Source organism: Malaclemys terrapin, chromosome 9, assembly GCF_027887155.1.
Source record: "Malaclemys terrapin pileata isolate rMalTer1 chromosome 9, rMalTer1.hap1, whole genome shotgun sequence".
NCBI lineage: Eukaryota > Metazoa > Chordata > Testudines > Emydidae > Malaclemys > Malaclemys terrapin.
This window is the reverse complement of record NC_071513.1, coordinates 30,665,831-30,680,626: the sequence shown is the minus strand read 5'-3', so window position 1 is coordinate 30,680,626 and position 14,796 is coordinate 30,665,831. Positions and strand designations below refer to the sequence as shown.

The 14,796-nt window shown below is 38.5% G+C and overlaps 1 protein-coding gene across 4 annotated transcripts in view; it reads right to left on the bottom strand.

Moving 5' to 3' along the window:
* The window catches only part of KLHL4 (kelch like family member 4), a 210,027-nt gene that overhangs the window by 21,540 nt on the left and 173,691 nt on the right, over nucleotides 1-14,796 (bottom strand). For all 4 annotated transcript variants that reach the window (XM_054040751.1, XM_054040749.1, XM_054040752.1 and 1 more), the window contains 3 exons: nucleotides 9,916-10,089; nucleotides 9,327-9,463; nucleotides 4,575-4,771 (listed from right to left, as the gene is read on the bottom strand). In XM_054040751.1, coding sequence (XP_053896726.1) covers nucleotides 4,575-4,771; nucleotides 9,327-9,463; nucleotides 9,916-10,058 — 477 coding nt within the window. In that variant the 5' untranslated portion in view covers nucleotides 10,059-10,089. The remainder of the gene's footprint in view (nucleotides 1-4,574; nucleotides 4,772-9,326; nucleotides 9,464-9,915; nucleotides 10,090-14,796) is intronic.

The following is a 14,796-nucleotide window of genomic DNA, read 5'->3' as shown; positions in this document are numbered from 1 at the left end:
CTCCCACTGGCCGCGGTTCGCCGCTCCAGGCCAATGGGGGCTGCGGGAAGCAGCACGTGTCGAGGGATGTGCTGGCCACCCTTCCCGCAGCCCCCATTGGCCTGGAGCATCAAACTGCGGCCAGTGGGAGCCGTGATCGGCCAAATCTGCAGATGCAGCAGGTAAACAAACCAGCCCGGCCCGCCAGGGGCTTTCCCTGAACAAGTGGTGGACTGGCTTTGAGAACCACGGATTTAAATGACTTATCTTTAAAAATCGTGTATGTGCTTTTCTATCTTGATTTAACTTGAGACTTTATCTCTCTGTAATCCATTAATCTGTATCTATTGTCAAGCACATGCAAAAGAAGAAGGAAATTACCCTACACCCAGTTTAGGAGGCCTGATGCTGCCCCAGTTTCAGAAGAGGAAGCAGTACTGGCTACACACACACACCCCTTTCCCCCATTCCAGCATAGTCTCTACACAAAGACTATATGTTGTTCTAAAACAATTTAAGATTGAAAATAAGAGCTAAATTATACTGTTAAATCTGGAATAGAATGCATACAATCAGTTTGAGTGTCCAATTTATTGCTGGTTAGATATGATGAATGCAAATTTCTTAAACACATCTAGTTCTTACCTCAGCATTCTTTTGCAGTAAACTTTGCCAAGTCTTGACCACATATTTGTACTACTAATGGCAGACAAGATAGCAAGAGAAAATAAATTTTATCTTTAACAATACCTTTTGTTAGACAGCTCAGTGGTTTGAGCATTGGTCTGCTAAACCCAAGGTTATGAGTTCATTCCTTGAGGGGGCCATTTAGGGATCTGGGGCAAAAATCTGTCTGGGGATTGGTCCTGCTTTGGGCAGGTGGTTGGAATAGATGACCTCCTGAGGTCCCTTCCAAACCTGATATTCTATGAACAATGGAAATTCATTCAGTTCTGGTTACACATTTCTCCCACTAAAATCTAAAATACTTGGGGACCCAGGCCTGCAGTTCTTACTCAGATACAGTTCTCCATGGTCTGCAGGATTTTGCCATGAATCTTGGTGTCCTAAAATCTTTCATTCAAAGCAATATTTTTATTTTCACAAAAAACACTACTTCAGGAAGTCTAATTACAAGTCAACAGTAAGGAAAATAAATTAACGATATTCTTTGTTGTACACATGTAGCCAGGTATGTTTGCATTCAATGGATAAATTAACATCTATAATTACATAAAGTAGTATATCATATTTGAAAATATAATGTAACCTGGAACAAGGAGACGAAGACATTTTCAAAGCTGAAAATATCATGCATTTTGTTTGTGGGCAGTAATATGTTATAGATTTTATTATAGTAATGTTAGAGACTTTATTACTATGAAACTTGAAAAGAGTTATTGTATTTAAAATAGATATAAAAATAGCAGTATTGAGAGTTTAAAGGAGGTGTTCACTTTGGTCCTTAATACACATCCTGCTCTAATGTTGTGATATCCAGGGAATAGGAACAGGAAGACAAATCCACTTTAAGTTACAAAAATAGTGCAAGCTGTTTATCAGAACAGGCTTCATCTGCGTGACAGAGATACCAGGCAGGAAATTGTTAATACTTTGCATCAATAACTAAAGTAATTGAACAGTTCTCAGGTTTGCTTTTTTGTGGCTGATTTTTTAATCTGTTTACTGTTAGCTCATATTGCAAGCAATTTCTCTATTTGCAATAAGCCTTTATTAATTGCTCCCTTACTTTGGATATTTTTACGTTTCAACTGGTGATGGGCCAAAATCAGAACCTTTTATTTAATCCTTTCCCCTGAAGTTCAGGGCGTGTGCAGTGTTACCCCCCAAATTTTTGTAAGACCGATTCAATCTAGTTTAAAACAAATTTTCTTTTAAATTTATTCCTAAATTGGTTCCAGATGGTGCAGGTTTCCTTTCTTGCCTCTAAGTACTTAGGGACTGGGCGATATAGGGCTTGCAGCGTTTTTCTCTGCCCCACTTCGCCAGCACCATGCTTCATTTTGTAAACAAGAACAGGAGGCTGAGATTTGCTCCAGCTGGGTAGCAGGAAAAAGGGGGGGGGGAGTAATATCTGGGCAGTGTGGTCAAATCTCATGACTTTACCCTGATTCTTGATATATTTTATATTCTTCTGAAAGCCTCAGCTCCCGGATACATGTGAATATTTAAGAGGTTAAGGAAAACAATTTTTCTCAATCCTCCTTGTAACAAGCTTTTATGTACTTGGAAACTGTTATCCTGTCCCTCCCTCAGTCTTCTCTGCTCCAGACTAAACAAACCTATTTTTTTTCAATCTTCCCCCATAGGTCATGTTTTCTAGGCCTTTAATCATTTTTGTTGCTCTTCTCTGGACTTTCTCCAATTTGTCCACATCTTTCCTGTAATGCGGTACCCAGAACTGGACACAATACTCCCTCTGAGGCCTAATGAGTGCAGAGTAGAGTGGAAGAATTACTTCTTGTGTCTTGCTTACAACACTCCTGGTAATGCATCCCAGAATAATGTTTGCTTTTTGAGACAGTGTTACACTGACTCATAGCTTGTGATCCACTATGACCCTCAGATCCCTTTCTGCAGTACTTCTTCCTAGGCAGTCATTTCCCAGTTTGTATGTGTGCAACTGATTGTTCCTTCCTAAGTGGAGTATTTTGCATTTGTCCTTATTGAATTTCATCCTATTTGCTTCAGACCATTTGTTCACTTTGTCCAGATCATTTTGAATTTTAATCCTATCCTCCACAGCACATTCACCCCCTCCCACCTGGGAATGATCCACAAACTCTATAAGTGTATATATGTGTTCTAGTAATATTATAGGAAGGGACACGAACAGTGCCATCAATCTGTTCATGCCAATCACGCACCTTTAATGGGTGAAAAACTGGATGGGGCCAGCAGTGATTGGGAGATTCCAGTAGAAATGAGAAGGAGAACACAGACCGGGGGGAGAGGGGATGCAGAGGTGGCCTCTCCCACTGCTTAGTCTCCAGCCACTCATTGGCCAGCTGGGAGAGGGAGGGTCGTGATTGGTCCCTAATGAATCCCTTTCATTAACTTAAACCCTAGCCAAGGCCATGTGGAGCCTCATTTTGATCCATTATAGCAGCCCCACTTTTCCCACATTGAACTGGAAGCTTCAGAGCTGTGTTATTGCAGATGGAGTAGGGTTGACCTGTTTTGGGGTCAGGAAGGATTTTTTTCTTACCATAGGGGCCAAATTGGCTAAGGTCTTGTGGGTATTTTGCCTTCCTCAGAGCATCCTGGAGGAGTTAAATAAGAATAGGATGTAGTGCTTGGTACGGATGTAAGTTTGTCACAACTTGTAGCTAGTTTCCAATGTTAAAAGGAAAAAAGCAAGAAGTGTAAAAAATAAAAAATAAAACCCTGACATTTTGCTGATGGGCCTTGTGCTCCTGGAATGGGCAGACCTTGTGGTCCTTGGGGGCCAAGGTTCCCCCTTTAGTACCCTCTGTTCCCCTTGCAGAGAAACTGATGTGGTGGTAGGATTTCGAAGACTGATCTGAGTTGTAGGGTTAGGCTGAGGAGAGTCTATGGGTTATATGGTAGGAACCATGTAACCCTGCACTGGAACCACTTAAAATGCCTGGTATGTGAGTTGGCAAGGAGGGTAATACTGCTTTAAATTTAATAAAGTTGTAACCCATGACTTAAAATTCATCCCAGTGTTTGTCCTCATTTGCCACCATGTCCAAATTAATTTACTTCCGCATATAAAAGCATTCTATCTCTGGAATGGCTTTAGAATTGTGAAGCCTTTATGCTGCTACAAAATTTGTTGATATTTTGTGCTCATAGTTTGAGAATAAAATTGCTATTTGTTTCCTCTGAGTGTTTCCTCTTACGTTAATTTTGCTATAATAATTGCCACTCTTTTGTATTTTTTTTCTAAATCTCATTCACTTTTTCTTTTTCGCCTTTCTTATTGTTCTTATTGTTTGCCTACACCTTGAAAGCAGTGTTGGACTTTTCTTTGCGCTTCCGTTAGTCAGTAAAGATGAACTGTTGTCTTCCCTTGACATCCGCTAGACCAGAATACTGTTGACTTTTCAAAGGACACTGTTTGCAAGCTGTATTGTATCTTCTTCAAATATAAAAAAATGACTGTTAATACTTTTTCTTTTTAATAACAGCAAGTTATTAAATAACAAGTCAATAATATAAACAGCAAAATCAAACGTTTCTTTCTAATGTTTTTATCAGCTCCCAATTTGATCCCAGTAATTACACCTATTACATTTTCCTTTTGAGGATGGATTGTGGCACATATTTCTTGTTAGGCATTGTGCAGGATACTCCTGCACTGGGAGTTCCTGGATGCATGGTACCTTAGTAAGGCTCAGTGTCTCTTGATCTCAAGGGTGCAAATGGAGAGCACAGCTTCTACATCAGTCTGTGAAATTGCTGCACCCATATACCTCTGCACTCAGCTAGTTCTGCTGCAATAACCCCTGGCCATCTTTCCATCACCCCATTGATTTTGCAGATCCAATATAGTATTCATGCCTGCTCTTCATACTGCCATTTCAAAATGGTTGGATTATTAATCTTACCATTGTGTACAGATGCGCCACCTTCAAGAGTTCCATGCAACCCTGCGCATCTCCAAAGGATCGAATCCCTAAGCAGTTTGAAGGATGGAGCTGTTTCATGAGAAAGTTGCAACACACTTCAATGACTTGAGATAGCTGGAGGAGACAAGCTGCAGCCAGCAAGCTTTCTATAGTGTCTTCCTTTAACTCTAAAACACCTGTGTGGTTTAGATCAAGAAAATTATGCATTAATTGGTTTGCCATTCACTTCCCTTGTACCTATGGCTACAACTACACTATGAGCAGTGGGTGTGATTCCCAGCTCCCATATGCATACTCGTGCTAGCTCTTATCTGAGCTAGTATTAGGGTGATCAGACAGCAAGTGTGAAAAATCAGCATGGGGGGGGGGGATAGGATCCTATATAAGAAAAAGCCCCAAATATCGGGACTGTCCCTATAAATTCGGGACATCTGGTCACCCTAGGTAGCATAGTAAAAATAGCATTGCCATGGTAGCACAGGCAGCAGCATGGACTTGCCACCCAATGTATATGCCCACAGGGTTCAGAAGGTTTTGTATGTGGGCCAGCTAGCCTGTACCACCACAGCCACTGCCAGTGCTACCATGGCTACGCAACTATTTTTGGTGTGTTAGCTCAGATGAGAGCTAGCACAAGTATGTGTACACAAGCTGGGACAAGCCATAGCTATAGGTCTATTTGCATTTTTTTCCCCATGAGCCTTTCCTCATGAGGAAAATCTGTGGAAAATCTGGGCAAGACTTATGGTTGAATCACCACTCCTCCATAGCCACTGTTTTACTCTAGATTGCAACTGAGCCTGCTGTCATCCTACACCCCTTCTGTGTGCATTTTTCAGCAACTGGCTCTTATCTAATTGTCACCAACCTACTTCCGATATATCACTCCATGCTAATTCTGAGTCAAGATACAGACATATGTTTGTTAATCATTCTGAGGTTGGGTCAGTACTGCTAACCAGGATATAAAGGATTATAAAGTGTATCTCTGTAAAGAGGAATCAAGGGATTGGGATGGAGGAGGACCTGCAGGGAAAATCTAGAAACAGCCAGAATGGGGAGCAATTTTAGGCTGAGATTCACGGCATCTTGTTTGAGTTACCCACTAACCCAAACCCCAGAAAACTGGTAATTTTGTAGTTGGTAGGGGGTTGGTAGACTCTGTTTAATGCAACATAGTATTGAAGGGGTCAACTAATATTAACAACATGGAAAGTTTATTTCATGCTTATATACTATGCATTTATTTTCAAATAAAATACTATGCCTGTAGATTAATTTAAATTCTGATGTTAGTTATGAATTAAAGCTTTTCCTATATCTGACTTTTAAGACTTTTACATTTAATTTATATTAATCACATTTTTCTTCTAATTTGACCAACTAAAATGTGTTAAACTTTTTTATAAAATAATTGCATTCATACATTTCCTTGAATTACGCTTATGAATTTTGTTCAATTATATCATTGTTGTGAGATTTATTAGATATTGGTGTAAAATCTGTAGTGTAAGTTGCACTTTTCTCTTTTGACAATCATCTCTTTACATAACACCAAATATTTCTACAGGTTCTAAGACAATCAAAGTGAAAACAGTCTTCTATATTTTTACCACTTTAATGTAAATATCAAAACACAGTAAATAAAATGGGCACTTGGAAAATATTTTAAATGTCCCTTCTTACACTGTACCCTTTTTAAAATTTAATTTTACTTATGTTTGCCATGAAATAATTTTTTACTCTCTTTGAAATAATTCATGGAAAGGTTGGACCCACTCAACAGGTATGAACCACAGTTCTTCATGTCCCATTCTGGAGGCTCATGCTTGTAGAAAGTTGTTTCATTCAAAGCAAATCAATGAGATAGTGCATGTATAAGAAAGGGAGAATGGAATGAATGGTGGATCATCTCCCTGTGCAAGGATGGTGTTCTGGTAATTTGTGTGCTGCTACATTCTGGAAGACTGTTTTTCCCCCTTCTCAAGATTCAGGCATGGGAGAAGGAACTCCTTTGGTATCTATGGCAGAATGAACTTTCTTCTGAGTTGAATAACCTCCCAAAGAGCTAGTATCTGCAGCCTTTCAATGCTTGCATAACTTTAAATGCTGTGTATATTTTTAATTGGATTGCACGCTAGAGTAACAGAAATCTGTTCTACAACATTTTTTCTCCACAGATTACAGAACAGCAAGAAAAAGACAATTCACACTTCTCTGGTTTGGTCTTTTTGGCTATTGAGTAAGGTCTCAGAATCAAATTAATAATTAATGTAAACATTGGGGTGCAATTGTACTGAAAAGAGGGGGGAGAGTAGACTAGAAAGCCTGAAAATACTCTGCTACTAACATAAAATATCTTAGACCAATTTTTTTCAAGTAAACATCAGTAGTTAATTTTTCAAATTTGTGGCTAGTTCATGACATTAAAGAGTATATCTTATTCCCCTTACTATATTAGTCCAGTTCCAAGAATGGGCCAGTGCGTCTCTCCCTGAAGGAGATGAGTTGCTGAAGTTGAATCTGGCCATTTGTTGGGCCATCCAAAGCACAAAGGTTCTCAGCATGCTCCTCCCATATAACTTCACGAGCAAAGTAACAGGTAGAATCTGACCTTTATTAATTTAAATTACTATTGCTCTTCTTTGTGTCTGAATTAAAAATAGCAGATGTTCTAATCAAGTTCAGAGTAACAGAATCTTTTTATATTTGTATATCTGTTGTATATCTACTTGCAGTGTTGATATAGCCATGTTGGTCCCAGGATGTTAGAGAGACACGGTGAGTGAGATAATTTTATTGGACCAGCTTCTGTTGGTGAAAGAGACAAGTTTTCAAGTTACACAGAGCTCTTCCTCAGCTTCAGAAACTTCTCTCTTTCACCAACAGACATTGGTCCAATAAAAGAATAAGCTATTCATGCAAGATATGGAGTGTGAGGGAGTTGTCTATTTTTATATATATCACATGCACTTCAGTTTACTTATTTGATATTATTCTGCCTGACTGCATAAAGGTGAACCAAAGGAGGCTTTTTGGAGATGGGGTAGGAGAGAAACAGGAAACAAAACAATGGCAAAGAGAAGGTACAGTCTGAGAAAATACCATGGGGTCCCTTAAGGAAACAATGGGGGTAGTTAGTAATAGGGGAATACCCCCTCACCCTCTGCTTCACTCCAGTGAGGTTTATTCTCCACAGAGCCAAACCTAGTGTCAAGTCTGGATCCCCACTTTGAACTTTAGGGTACAAATGTAGGGGCCTTCATGAAAACTTCTAAGCTTAACTTAGCTCTGGTTCTGCTGCCACCATTTCAATGGATTCCATTCCTGGGAAACCTTGAAAAACCTTCACCAATTCCCTGGTGAATACAGATCCAAACCCCTTGGATTTTACAACAAGGAGAAATTAACCATTCCCCCTCCTTCCTCCCACCAACTCCTGGTGAATACAGTTCCAACCCCCCTGGGATCTACAACAGGGAGAAATTAACCATCCCCCCTCCTTCCTCCCACCAACTCCTGGTGAATCAAGATCCAAACCCCTTGGATCTTAAAACAAGGAAAAATCAATCAGGTTCTAAAAAGAAAGCTTTTAATTAAAGAAAAAAAGGTAAAAATCATCTCTGTAAAATCAGTATGGAAATTAACCTTACAGGGTAATCAAACTTAAAGAGCTCAGAGGACTCCCCTCTAGTCTCAGGTTCAAAGTACAGCAAACAAAGATAAACACTCTAGTAAAAGCAACAAGGAGTCTGGTGGCACCTAAGGTGCCACCAGACTCCTTGTTGTTTTTGTAGATACAGACTAACACAGCTACCCCCTGATACTTGACTCTAGTAAAAGGTACATTTACAAGTTGAGAAAACAAAGGAAAACTAACATGCCTTGCCTGGCTATTTACTTACAAGTTTGAAATAGGAGAGACTTGTTTAGAAAGATGTGGAGAACGTGGATTGATGTCTGGTCCCTCTCAGTCCCGAGAACGAACACACTCCCAAACAAAGAACACAAACAAAAGCCTTCCCCCCCACCAAGATTTGAAAGTATCTTGTCCCCTTATTGGTCCTTTAGGTCAGATGCCAGCCAGGTTACCTGAGCTTCTTAACCCTTTACAGGGAAAAGGATTTTGGAGTCTCTGGCCAGGAGGGATTTTATAGTACTGTACACAGGACAGCTATTACCCTTCCCTTTATAGTTATGACACCTAGGATCTAAGTAGATTCTGAAACCTTAAATATGTTGACACAGGTAAGAAGAGGGATTGAGTCAGTTGTCAGAAGCATATCGAGATGGAGATGCCAATGCAGACTCATGGAAGGAGGGAAAGAATGCAGCAAGACAGTCTGCTTCTCCCAGCTGAGATGAAAGTAACTGGACTGAATTGAATTTACCACGCAGAGGTCCAGTCTCATAGGGGTTGAACCATCTCTTCAGAGAGATGAATGAAGCCAAAACTTTCACCTTACGGGTTCACTCAGAGGACACAAAATCTCAGCTTACCCTGTAACTATGATATATTCTTATTTTTCCTCACAATAAGAGCTAGCTAGGGTTGTTGAGGGTTATTTTTATTTTGTCATCATATTTGGTAAATAGCATACTTCACAAATATATTTTCTAGTATTGAGTATGTATCTAAGAACTAACATAAAATGGATGAGGTGAAAAACGTTTGCATACTGGACAGTGTTCACCTTTCTTTACAGACTGGAGAATTAGATTAGGAATTACCTGTATAGGCATAGTGCACCAAAGCTTTCAGTGCATCTGGGTCCACTCCTTCCATTTTGATCTCCTCTTCTTTCGCTTCACGCACATCATTAGTAAACATTGCAGCAAAATAATCAGACACGGCACTAAGAACCAATCTTGAAATAGAAATATTTTAGGGGGATTTAAATTAGTTCATAATCTCAATGGGAAGCAATAACTCAGCCAATTATTATACAATTCATTTGTCTGTGTTGGAGAAACATATCTTCTCCCTAAGACTTTATCCTTACAGTGTTTAGCAGAGAAGTTAAAAGGGTAACTAAGTAATCTAATTTTCTTTCAGAGGGTATGTTTGTTCTGTTTGTTTCACTCATCTCTCTAAAGTTTGACTGTAGCAAAATAGAGAAACTGGTTCATACTTGAATTTCTTTCTATTTACAATAATGAATTTAAAGCTATGATCATATCATTTAACTGTCTTCAGCTGATGTGTTAATTATTGTAACCATTCATTCATAACTAATCAGGAACAAGGTGAGAACTCACATTATCTGAGCTCTTGGAACTATCAGGCTATAAAGGCTTGTAAAAATAAGGAAAATTCCACCTGTGAGCTGGAATCTTGTGATTTCCAGCAATGAGAAGAACATCACACAGCTGCTTCTGCTGGAGATAGTTCTCCATCTTGCGGAATGTCTGCTCTGCATGATTTGTGGATTGGAAGTATTCGTCTGAGCCATTAGTGTTCATTCCAGTGGGTGAACAGCTAGTTATTGATAATCTGTTAAAGAAAGGAGAAAATGCGGTTACTGTAGCACTATCAAACCTGAGAATGCTTTTTCACTTCATCTTTAATTGAGCTGTGGAAATTGCAGTATAACAGGAAGTCTTTAAATATATTGATCTGGTGAGAGTGGACTTAATGTGTCATTTTCCATTTGTTTCTTTTAATTATACTTCAGACCTTTTGTAAACTATTTTAAAACTTATTGTAACTATAATAAATATTTTCTACGAGAGAAAAACAAAATAAAAAGAAAGGGTTCATATCTGGCAAATATAAATAATTTTAAGGATATATTACACTATTTTAGTGAGTTCTATGAGGTCAGGTAGAGGATTCTAGATTTGAGTGTAAAAGATTATGAATCAGGGGTGGGTGGGGCTGTTTTTTTCCTCCAGATACTACTTCCTTCTCATTTACTAAGCTGATTCTATTAAATCATACAGCAAATATAATTTGGGTATTTCCAATTATTTTAAATTATTTTTACTCAGCAGATGTGTGCTTTAGGCAACTGTCATAAGTACGTTTACCAATTTATTAATATTAATGCAATACTGATAGTTAAAAAACTTGATTTTAGAATTATTTCCTGTGGGCCTGATCCTGCAAAGACAACTAAGTCCAGCAATTTCTACAAAGAGCAGTTCCATGGGCATCAATTAGAAAACTATTCCTGCTAGTAAAGGTTTACATGGGTAGACCCTATGAAGATAGAAGTGTCAGGGTCTAAAAGGTTCATCGCAAATCCCAGACTTCAATACAAAAATAACAGATTACATTATACTCCTAAAAACACATCAAAAAGACACTGGTTTTTGACCATCAAACATTTTATTGATAAATCATATTAAATTCATCAGCAAGCACATAAGTGTCAATAAATGTAATGTGAAAAGTCTCAATGAATTCATGATTGGACTGCTCTTCTTCTTGCTGAATACCATATTACCCTGTGCATGATTTTTTATTTTTTTAACAAGTAGGTACCTAATCTGCTGGTCATTCCTATTCAGACTTTAACAGTCTGATATGCATATTATTTTCCCCAGCTCTTTTAATCATCTCTCCAAATGATGTGGGGTTTTTTTTTTTTTTTTGGAAACTTTTAATGGATGTTTACGCTTTCCTAACTCTTCTTGAGCTAAGATGAATCATTTCTTTGACCATTTATCGTGTTGATGAAATCTAGTTTGCTATATTTTTTCCTGCTACTTGGTACATTTAAACTGGCAAATTATCTTTACAGTTATATTTGGATTTAAAATGGGCCTGAAGCTGTCAAGAAGCAGCAGCAAACCTTAGTTCTTTTGGGTTCATGCATTGTGCATGTGAAAACTCAAGTGAAAGAAACAAGAAATTTTCATGATGTTAAGGTCTTTCAGCAACATGTTCTGGTTTTGTAGAATCAAAGCTTCCATTTTAAAGAAATTTCTCACTTTTACTGTTTTCAAATGTAGTCTTCATAATATAACACTTTGGTCCTGTAGGGTTGCTGCCATTGTGTGTGTGCATTAGATCAGGTCCGCAGTAAAAGAGATCTCCTAGTATAAATGTACATTATGCAGGCAAGAGTTCTGTTGCTGATATAACATCTACCAGTTCTCTGAGTGAAACTAGCTACACTGACAAAAGCATTTTAATGTTAGTATAACTGCATCTACACTAGTGATTTTGCCTCTATAGATGTGTTGTTCAAAAATTACACCCCTCACTGACATTACTATGCCAGCAAAGTTTTCTAGTGTAGATCTGGACACTTTGTGTTTGTGTTTGTATTTTGGCACTATCTCCACATTGTGTAAAACCTATTTACTTAGGGCAAGTCTACACTTAAAACGCTGCAGCAGCTGCTCCACTGTAGTGCTTTAATGAAGATGCTCTAAACCAATGGGAGAGAGGTCTGGTGGGCCTAGTTAATCCACGTTCCCGAGAGGCAGTTGCTAAGTCAGTGAGAGAAGCCCTCCCACTGACATACTGTCTACATCGGGGGAGGGGAGGAGGTTAGGTCAGTATATCGGTCACTCACTCATGGGTATGGATTTTCCACATCCCTAAGCAACTGTAGTTATACCGGCATAGGTCTGTAGTGTAAACCAGTCATTTGAGAAAGTGTAACTTCAAAGTCTACCTGAGGCCATTACTTTTGCACCTAATTCAACTTCTATTGAAGTGAATGGTAGGTATTCCATTGACTTAAAAGAGAGCAGGCCTGTCAACAAGATTCTGCTGGAGTGGGAGGCAGCATTTTCACATGCCCTTTAGCTCTTTTCCCTGCCCCCCGAAACAGAATGAGCTCTTTTCTTATTCTTTAAAGTGAGGTTTCCTTTTCACATTAAATAGTTTGGAATGAAATTTAGATTTTCCCTGCCCATTCATCCTTGGAATTTCTTCATTTTATTTCTCATTCTTTCCTTCTTTATAACAACTGCAGTTATTCAGTTTGTCTTGTGCAATGGAACTGGATACTGTGGGTCTGATTCTGCTTGTTAACCATACAGAATGTGCAATCCAATATTACATAGAAGAAATAATAAATTGAGGTAATAAGAAGTTCCAGAAGCTTTTGCGTAGTTCTTGTTGCTAAGAAACGTCTTCTGTTCTGCATGTGTCCATAATGTCTGTATCCTTCAGTCTAGCCATCTAGAGTGCAGACCAATTTTTGTGACCCCCAAAGATGAAAACAGAATAATTTTATCATACTCATACTATTTAGATTGGATATATTTTTGTAGATGTTTGGGGATTATGGGAGTATTGGTTGTTTCCTGGTTAAGGAATTGAATATATTCCTTATTTATTCCAGTCAAGGTTTTTCTGCAGTTTTTTTTTCATTTTTTTTACACAAAGGCAAACTGTAGGTGCAGTAAGTAATTCAAAAAGTATTTGATATCAAACCTCTCTGTCACAAACAATCTTGTAATTTGGGTGCTTCATGCCAGATCGAGAAAGCTGATGATAGACGTTTAATTGCATATGATACATTTATCTAGTATGCAATGAAGCAAGTGTAAATTTCACTCAATACATAAAGTGAAACTGAATAAAAATTAAGCTGGTTTCCCATGAAGTAGTAACAAGTAAAATTCTAGCAAGATGATAAGACAACTAATGACCCACAATCTGACCAACTAGGGGCCTCTACTTGATGCCAATCAAATAATATAATCACAAAAATATAGGGCTGGAAGGAACCTCGAGAGGTCATCTAGTCCAGCCTTCTGTGCTGAGGCAGTACCCGCTATACCTAGACCATTCCTGATAAGTGTTTGTGTAACTTGTTCCTGAAAACTTCCAATGACTGGGACTCCACAACCTCCATTGGAACCTATTTCAGTTGTTGACTGTCCTTAAAGTTAGAACGTTTACCCCCAGAATATTTAGCCTAAATCATTCTTGCTACATGTTAAGCTGATTACTTCTTGACCTATACTCATAGGACATGGAGAAAAATTGGTGACTGTCCTCTTTATAACAGCTCTTAACATATTTGAAGACTGTTATTAGGTTACTCCTCAGTCTTCTTTTTTCAAAATTAAACATGCCCAGTTTTTTTGTTAACCTTTCCTCATAGGTTGTGTTTTCTAAACCTTTTTTCATTTTTGTTGCTCTCCTCTGGACTCTCTCCAATTTGTCCACATCTTTCCTGAAGTGTGGCACCCAGAATTGGACACAGTACTCCAGCTGAGGCCTCACCAGTGCCAGGTATAGCAGGACAATTACCTCCCTTGTCTTACATACAACACCCTTGCTAATTCACCTCAGAATATTACCCTTATTTGCAACTGCAACACATTGTTGATTCATAATCTGTGATACTCTATAACACCCAGATCTTTCCGCCAGTCATTCCCCATTTTGTACTTGTGCATTTGATTTTGTTATACCTAAGTATAGCACTTGTCTTTATTAAATACATTTAAATCTTCTTGATTACAGACCAATCCTCCAATTTCTCAAGGCCACTTTGTATTCTAATCCTGTCCTTCAAAGTGCTTGCAACCCTTCCAGCTTGGTGTCATCTGCAAATTTTATTAAGTATATTCTCCACTGTGTTATCCAAGTCATTAATGAAAATATTGAATAGTACCAGACCCAGGATAGAGGTCTGAGAGACCCTACACAATCTGTTTGACAGCAAACCATTGATAAACTGTACTAAAAGAGTAGTTAATTTTCATATATTTTACTTCCACCTTATAGTAATGTCTAGGATATATACCCTACATGGTGCTCTCTACACCCAAGCAGTGCATCCCATGTCTACAGTGTAGTGTCCCACTCCCTCCCTATTGCCAGAGTTTCTCCCTATCTCTGTGAAAGACTTCAGCACCTCCAGTATAAGTAAGGCCTGGGCGCTTCTTCTCTCATCTGGCAGAAATAATCAAAAATTTGTTCTGCTTGGCTATGATTAGGGGGAAATATTTCTGACTTGATTTGCCATTATAGGTACACGTGTTCCAAGTGAAAAGCACCAAAGTATTATGTGCCCAAAGGAGGGGTTAGCAAGGAGGTACCTTCAAATGTTGAGTTTTCACCCTCAAAAGCGTTAGCCTCTGCGCACAGGCGTGACACTAGTTTAGAAATAAAATTGAAAATAAATATTTCCCCTTTTTCTCACAGATGTGCAGAAGTCATGATAAAAATGCATAGAAGTGCTATATTTGGTCATTTTTATCATTTTTTAAAATGTATTAATTATAG